This window comes from Notothenia coriiceps, unplaced genomic scaffold, assembly GCF_000735185.1.
Source record: "Notothenia coriiceps isolate Sejong01 unplaced genomic scaffold, NC01 NC01_scaffold00037250, whole genome shotgun sequence".
Classification (NCBI taxonomy): Eukaryota; Metazoa; Chordata; class Actinopteri; order Perciformes; family Nototheniidae; genus Notothenia; species Notothenia coriiceps.
In genome coordinates, this window is record NW_011369951.1 from 3,443,528 (window position 1) to 3,450,946 (window position 7,419).

The 7,419-nt window shown below is 40.1% G+C and overlaps 2 protein-coding genes across 2 annotated transcripts in view; both read left to right on the forward strand.

Annotated features, from left to right (window-relative positions):
• Window positions 1–4,058, forward strand: part of LOC104967194 (serine/threonine-protein kinase WNK2-like) — a 7,969-nt gene extending 3,911 nt beyond the window's left edge. The window contains exon 5 of the mRNA XM_010796611.1: window positions 3,997–4,058. Coding sequence (XP_010794913.1) covers window positions 3,997–4,058 — 62 coding nt within the window. The remainder of the gene's footprint in view (window positions 1–3,996) is intronic.
• A 7-nt stretch (window positions 4,059–4,065) lies between these two features.
• LOC104967195 (ninjurin-1-like) lies at window positions 4,066–6,726 on the forward strand. The gene is made up of 2 exons (XM_010796612.1): window positions 4,066–4,234; window positions 6,584–6,726. The coding sequence occupies exons 1-2, from the start codon at window positions 4,081–4,083 to the stop codon at window positions 6,724–6,726; spliced, it is 297 nt and encodes a 98-aa protein (XP_010794914.1). The 5' UTR covers window positions 4,066–4,080.
• The last annotated feature ends 693 nt before the right edge of the window (window positions 6,727–7,419 follow it).

Genomic DNA, 7,419 nt, shown 5'->3' on the forward strand with positions numbered 1-7,419 from the left:
AGAGAGAGAGCACGCAAGAGAGAGAGAGAGAGAGAGAGAGAGAGAGAGGCTGCTGATAGGACATGATGGATGAAATGGAGAGAAGTGCTGATGTATAAGAAAAAAACAAACAGGAAGGGAAGCACACCCATGCAGCTATAGATGCAAGTTCATTGTCTTTGTTATAATGTTGCTAAACAACAGCATGTTCATTTAACTGTATAATAAATGCAAGGTCTCACCATGCCTAAGTGGTGTCTTGCATTGTTGCTGCAAATATCTTTCTGTATGTCAGAAACAAAGTGGTACAAAGCAATAGTCATGACATACACTCACAGTAACTGACACGCAGGTATTTAGCAAAGCGGTAATCAGTTAGTGCGACGATGTGGGAAAAGTTTAGGATTAGGTGTGCAAGTTGAATGAGTTCCTTTATTTTGCCTGAAAGAAAGCCAAGACTTGAGTTGCCTTTTGAATACACACTGAACAAACTATTGTTTATAGTTCAAATAGATTGAGGTTTAATCTCAGGGTTATAGAGATTGCAGCCTTTCCAGAGGCTGATTTCAAAGCAAGTAAACCATTGCACTGCAACTAGGCATTAGGCAGACAGTTATTTATAAAGGGAGATCAATTATATTCCCCTATGTATGTGTGAGAGGGCACATCAGCTTTGTATGGAAAGAAGTAGCATTTTATTTGTTTAAAAAAAAATTGGCACTAGTTTAAACCTCGCCCATCCTCTTCTTAAATGACTTTAGTTCATCACTTCGGTCCACATGAATCACTTTAAGAGGTAATCTTTAAGTTAATTATCTGACAATCTGATTTCATTTAAACAATTTTTCTTTTATACTGCCCACTTGGACACCTGATCTGAGACTGCAGAAGGCAGAATATGTTAAGTTTTCCTGTCTGAATACATCTCCTATTCCACATTGACACGAATTAAAAACAGATTCAAACAACTTTTATCATTGTCTTCCCTTCCATCCTCACTCTCCTCTTTTTCTGTCTCGGTGGTGTGTCCCCTGAGTCTTTTTTTAGACAAGGAATGCAGTGTGAATAATTCATCACCAAAATAATGATTGAAACCAAGGAGCAGTACAGAGCGATTTACTTAATGAGTACCTTTGGTTTGGATGGTGCAAAATAACAATAGATCTTGGCCGGGTGACTGATGAGCGCTCTGCTTTCAAATGGGAAAACTACATTTAAAAGATAATGTGCAAATATGACGTTTACTGGGTGTTTTCCAATTTAAGTGTTATCAAAACGAAAGCCTGGATCAGATGGGTTGTTGCACAGACACATATAGCATTTCCCCATCCCCCTCGTGATAACAGTGTGACATACCATGGCCTATATTCCATATTTTCTACATTATCTCCTCTGTGATTAGTTGTTATCCTATGTTTTCAGCCATACGATAGTAGTAAAGAACAGTATAGATCTTTACAAAAAGCTTGTACTGAATGAGTATGTGGCCCTTAGCCTTGACCCACTCAATACTAAACCGATTATGTACGTCAAAAAGATTTCCTTATGTGTGCGGGTGAATTTCTGAGGAAAGCCATTTGCTGTGTTGTTGGCATACAGACTGCATTTTTCCAACTACTGATCTCTCAACAAGCATTATCTCACTGTGGTCTGTTGACTTGGGGATAAAGGGCTGTCTCTGAAAAGTGTTTGTCAGTGTTTGAGAGCAGAATGGCTGACCCTGACACGTCATGACAGTATGCCATTTGTGGCATTTGGCACAACTCACAGTCACAAGGGCACTACACCACACCACGTTGCTTTCCCGTGGGCTGTAGGGAAACATGTTTTGAAACACTGTCTAATTCCTTGTTATGAGTCTTACTATGGGGCATAATGGCTCAGAGTGAAAAAGATTTTGAGAACGCCCATGGAGACGATTTTTGAAGATTTGCTGGATGTTGTCAGGGTGTCTCTGAAGTGTTAAAATAAAGCTGTGCTAGATTATACAAATAAATGACATGAACTGAAATGACAGGTATGCTGCCAGATGAACAGCTTGGCCAGTGACATGTGTAATCCATGTCCAAAAGGCAATGGCTCATTAATGGAATTAAACATGGCTTGTCCAGTGGTTATCAGATTAAAAATAACTCTTCCAAAAATAATTGCTGCAACCAGAGCTTCAACTTCTGTAGAGTTAGTACTTCCCCCTCATACATCAAATTATCCAAGTCAACTCATTGTTGTGAATCTCCTGAATACATTGTAATTCAGCGGTGGCCTTCCCTGTTGCAAATTAGAGGGTAAAGCTCCTCTTTTCTCTGGAGCAGTGGGAAAACAGTTCATACGAGCTTTGTGGTTTGGTTAATCCCTGACAAACTATGCTCTCTGCAGCGGCAGGGGTGTGTTGTGAGAAAAAAAGGGAACGCTTCAGTGTCGAGGAAGCGACTGAAAGCACTGCTGATTATTTTATGTTCACAGAGAGTGTGCAGGTTTCGTCCTTGACAAGACTGAATCCTTAGCGATAGTGCTCAGTCATAGCTGAACAGTAGCTTAATAGCTATGTAATGAACAAGCAGAGTGTTTATCCAGCAACTGCTTGGCCACTACATTTTTTTTTTTGCAGTGCAGAGTCCACTAGGATGAAGTATACACAAACACCAAACATAGCCCATCTTGTTACATAATCATCACCCACACAAGAATCAATTAAATAAAGAATTCAACGTAAAACTACGAATATTTATTTTATGCTTTTGGTTATCACCTGTTGATCACCCATAGAATGCAACCTAAATTAATCTCCTTTTCTAAGCCCCTGCTTTATAGATTATGCAGAAATAATGAATTAACTGCTGTGAGTTTAGGTTAATTTAGTTTTATACTTTGAACACGCAAGCATGAACACATCACACCTATTCTGGCTTCCCTCCACTGGCTTCCTGTCCATTTTAGAGTTCATTTTAAGGTTTGATTGTTTGTTTTTAAATCGCTCAATGGGCTGACCCCTCTGTACACCCCCTCAAGGGCTTTGAAGTCGGCTGATCAGCTGCTGCTAGTAGTCCCTAAAACCAAGAAAATGACCAGGAGGGACCGAGCCCTCTCAGGCTCTGGAACGACCTGCCCCCCCCATGTCAAATTGTCACCCACCCTTCAAACTTTTAAGTTCCGCCTGAAGAACCACCTCTTTTCCCTCGCTTTCGAGTCAGTTTGAGCTATGTTTTATCGATTTTTATGCTTTTATTGTCTGTCCATGGCCTTATCTATTCTTATGTGTGCCTTTTATCTATTATTTTAATATTGTATTTTATATTATAGTGTTATTTTTGCTGTGAAGCACTTCGGTAAACCCTCTGTTTTTAATATGTGCTATATAAATAAAGTGGATTGGATTGGATTATAGTAAAGTAGGATGAACAAAACTGCATTCGTAAAATGGCGGTTCTGGGTTTTTCTCAGGGCAGTCAAACAGCTAACTCTGTTATCCTGCTTTCAGAGACAGGTGTGCATATGAGCAGGAAATGACTGATGGGTCACAGTATCACTCACCACCAGTATATCAAACAGACTGCTTTGATTTGATTATGTCAACAAACAGTGGAGAGCTCACAGCAACACACAATATTGTAAGCTCTGAGAAAAAGAAAGTGTGCATCATTTAGAAAACCACAGCAAGGAAAAAGCCTTGATTGCTGCCCATGCTGACTTGTTCAGGTTCAGCGTGTTTTAATGGATCTGTTACCAGTGTGTCAGTATCTCTCTGTTGTACTAATGGATCTGTTTTCAAAGGTCACTTTTCTGTAATGGCTGCTTGTTGTGCTAATTAGGTCAGAATGATAATCAGATCGTCAACATTGATGCACAGGAAGCACAAAAGTAGCGCAGGTATCATCATCATGCTGCATGTTGCTCAATTAAGAGAACAAAATGCAGAACAGAGCAGCCTTCCTGTTCGTTTTCATGCCCACTTCTTGCAGGTGCTATCTCAAAGCCACAAACATTATCTCTGTGTCGGTTACTTTCTTCCCTCCCCAGGCCTCCCGTCCAGATGCTGGGCCCCGCAGCCCAGCCCCTCTGAACATGAACCACTATGCTAATAAGAAGAGTGCAGCGGAGAGCATGCTGGATGTGGCTCTACTGATGGCCAACGCATCCCAGCTAAAGGCTGTGATGGAGCAGGGACAAAACTTCTCCTTTTACACTCCCATCATCACTCTAATCAGCATCTCCCTGTGTCTGCAGGTCGCAGTCGGAGTCCTGCTCATCTTCACAGGTGAGAAAATAGTCCTTTTCTTTGTCTGGTAAACGTCACTCTCAACCCTTTGTGTGTCTCTTATTAAGATTCACCAATGTCAAGTCCGCGGAATCCTGACAAAGAACTAATTACCAGTTGGCCTAGCTGTAACCATGGAAACAAGGCCTGACACCAGGTCATAGTTTGCGAGGTTTTTAGTGCTGTCGTCAGCACACGTGGGAGTTGAAGGAGGGAGGTTACTTTGTTTCTCTATACGTCCGTGTAAACGTGTCAATACCTGTCACTGCTCATGTCTATGCAGTAAATAAACAACTAAATAGAAAAGAGCTTTCTATTCACTAATTTAGCAGCCACATCTGGTGTTGGAAAAAAATAGGTGCATTGAGATGGAAAGATGAGTAAAGATGAGACGCACATTGACTCATCTTAGCTCCAACCGGTGGAATAAATAAATGACTGTTTGTTAGTATCCTCTTCAAAAAGGAAATACAACAACTCTGATGGTACAACGTCATTTATCTCTATTTCTAATCTAAAATAAATATAATAAAATAAAATGTAATTAATAAAATGTAGGTGATTTCCCACTCTAATGCTTGGTTTATTTTCCTCAACTTGATTTCATATATATTTATAAAATAGAGATACTCATAATTTACCCCTTTGTAAATGTGCACCAAAAAAAAAGTCATCATAATCCATGCTAAAATAAGATTTACTCTTTTTGTTTTTGTATGTGAAGGATCACATGTCAGAAGAAGGTCAGTCCACATGTGAGAGTCATCATCACACATTCATGAACGCCTGCCCCCTCTGGCCCCCTCCATCCACCAAATCTTCTGACTCCCCCGACCCCCCAGAAGCCCCCCTCGTCTCCACCCGAATATCAAACACATCTCATTCTCATCGCTCTTTTCACTCCTCTTCCTTCATTTTCTTTGACTGCTCTGAACCCCGCTGCCCCCACCAACCTCCCCTCCCGTTTCTGCCGATCCAGCTCTGTCTAATGGAACCAGTGGTGCGTAATGTGAGCAGCCTACATACCACCAGCCTCCCCTAACCCCACTCTACCCCACCCCAGCATCACACACAACCAGGCGGGGTCTTTACACCGTTTAACCTTTGGTAATCTCCCACAAACATACACGTACTGTTTTCCTGGTGGACACACACACATTAACCATGAAATGTACCTTAGTTCTCTGTCTCATCATTGTAGCCAGTGTCTGTGATGATTAAGATGACAACTTTGACTAGTTCTTTTTCATTCTTTTTTAGATCAAGGTGTTTATTAGGCACACATGAGCATATGTCACACAGGAAATACAAGCTTCCCCTGATCAGTTCACTCTTCCCTGTATTGTTTTTTCGACGTATTTCCTTGTGCTTTGTATCAAAAGCTTGTTGTTATTGTCTGTATATAATAACTGCATATCTACATTGATTAACTAATATTTTACATGCAAGTATTTGAATGTTAGGTTGAAGCTAAGGCCAATGAGATAAAATGGATTAAAAACATTATATTATAAAGATGGTTTATTGATTGTATACATTCCAACTATAGATCTGAAAGTTATGTTTGTCTTCAATGCTACACATATAACTGAAAAACGTGTAACTTATAGAAGTTCATTGTGTTTTGTTGTCCTTAGCTCTACCACTAACCCCTGTTGTCATAGACCTAAAGTCTCATAGACCTCTCTCTATATCAAAAATAAGAATAATTTCCCAATCAACACATTGTTTGCCCATTTGACGAATTTGCAAGCTCATAAGACAGGTTTAATTCCCTGTTATAATCAAACTTTAATAAAACTCAGAAATCCAAATTGATTTTTGGGGATATTTGAGAGATTATTGCTGTATGTTACCAGTATGATAAATACACATCATAGATATATAGATCTGATTAATCAATTGCTTTTAACTAGGTTTCACAAGTTAAGTCTCATATTCCCCAGACAGAACTTGTGCAACATCTGAAACACTTTATCAATTCCAAAGTGTTTTAAAAGGCCTATAGAAATGGTGTTTGGTATGTTTTCTGAGCTTTTAAAAGAGTATTTTTAGCAGAATGTAAACGGTATTCTGCGCAGCTTTCACTCAAAAAGGTATTAAGCAAAATAGCAGTTTAGACAGGGAAACACTGAGTTTAATGACTATTTTGTCATATGGCCTTGCCAAAGTTGAATAAACGATACTCCTGCATTTGTGTTATTACTCATAGAGCCTTTGAATTTCTCAAACTCCCAGAATTAAGTATATATGGATTTATGGTAGTAAGCCAAATCCATGGAGAATCAGCTGGCTTGAGTCCCAGAATCAAGGAGACTGTTTAATTATATTTTCTGGTTTTGTCGTCAGTTCGATGGAACCTGAATGATGAGCAAAGGCATTGGAGGCTTAACATTATGGAAAACTTGACCACATGTCTGGTTTTTATCATAGTGGTTGTCAACATCTTCATCACAGCATTTGGAGTCCACCGGCCGAAGCAAAGCAACTAAAAAAGACACAAAGATTCACACACAAGTATTCTCTACATTTTAGCCGCTCACATACATTCTTTATGCTCAACCTCTTTCTCACTCAAACAGGTATTTTCTCTCCTGCTTTTCTGTGCAGTTGTCTGCTATAGACATTTATGTAGTCAGCATGTTTTTTTAGGCCTCTCCTCCCCTGACCTGGACTGCACAATCCCCTACCTGACCTACAAACACACTGACCTCTCCAGGCTCTCTGAGAAATTTCCAACAGAAAACGACTCACAAAAAAATCCAACTACTGTTCATTTACCAGAAAAACATTGTCCTGCACTGAAAACAGCGAAAAAGAGAGAAACATCAGTAGTGACAAAGGGGTCTGGGGCTAAACAACACAACATGTGTTACAAGTGGACAAACAGGAAAGTGGAGACAACTGTGATCAGAGACCTGTGTGACCTCACACTGTCTGTCTCTTTGCTGAACGATAGTGACCCTGAGCGCTGGCCAGACACAAATGCACACACAGAAAAACACACGCATACACACATGCTGACAGCAGAACATGCTTCCATTTTTAATCGCCAGTGATGACGTGGGAGGAAGATGTCATGGTTATTTTCCAGACAGCATGAACCAAGAGGTTTGATGGGTCTGCTGAGCAAATGTATTCGGTGAAGGGTGTGCCTCAGCTGACTCAAAACACGTACCATGCAC

Coding starts and splice junctions, on each gene's coding strand:
- LOC104967195 (XM_010796612.1), top strand. CDS start 4,081: ATGCTGGATGTGGCTCTACTGATGGCCAACGCATCCCAGCTAAAGGCT. Junction 4,235..6,583: donor AGTCCTGCTCATCTTCACAG/GTGAGAAAATAG, acceptor TTTTGTCGTCAG/TTCGATGGAACCTGAATGAT.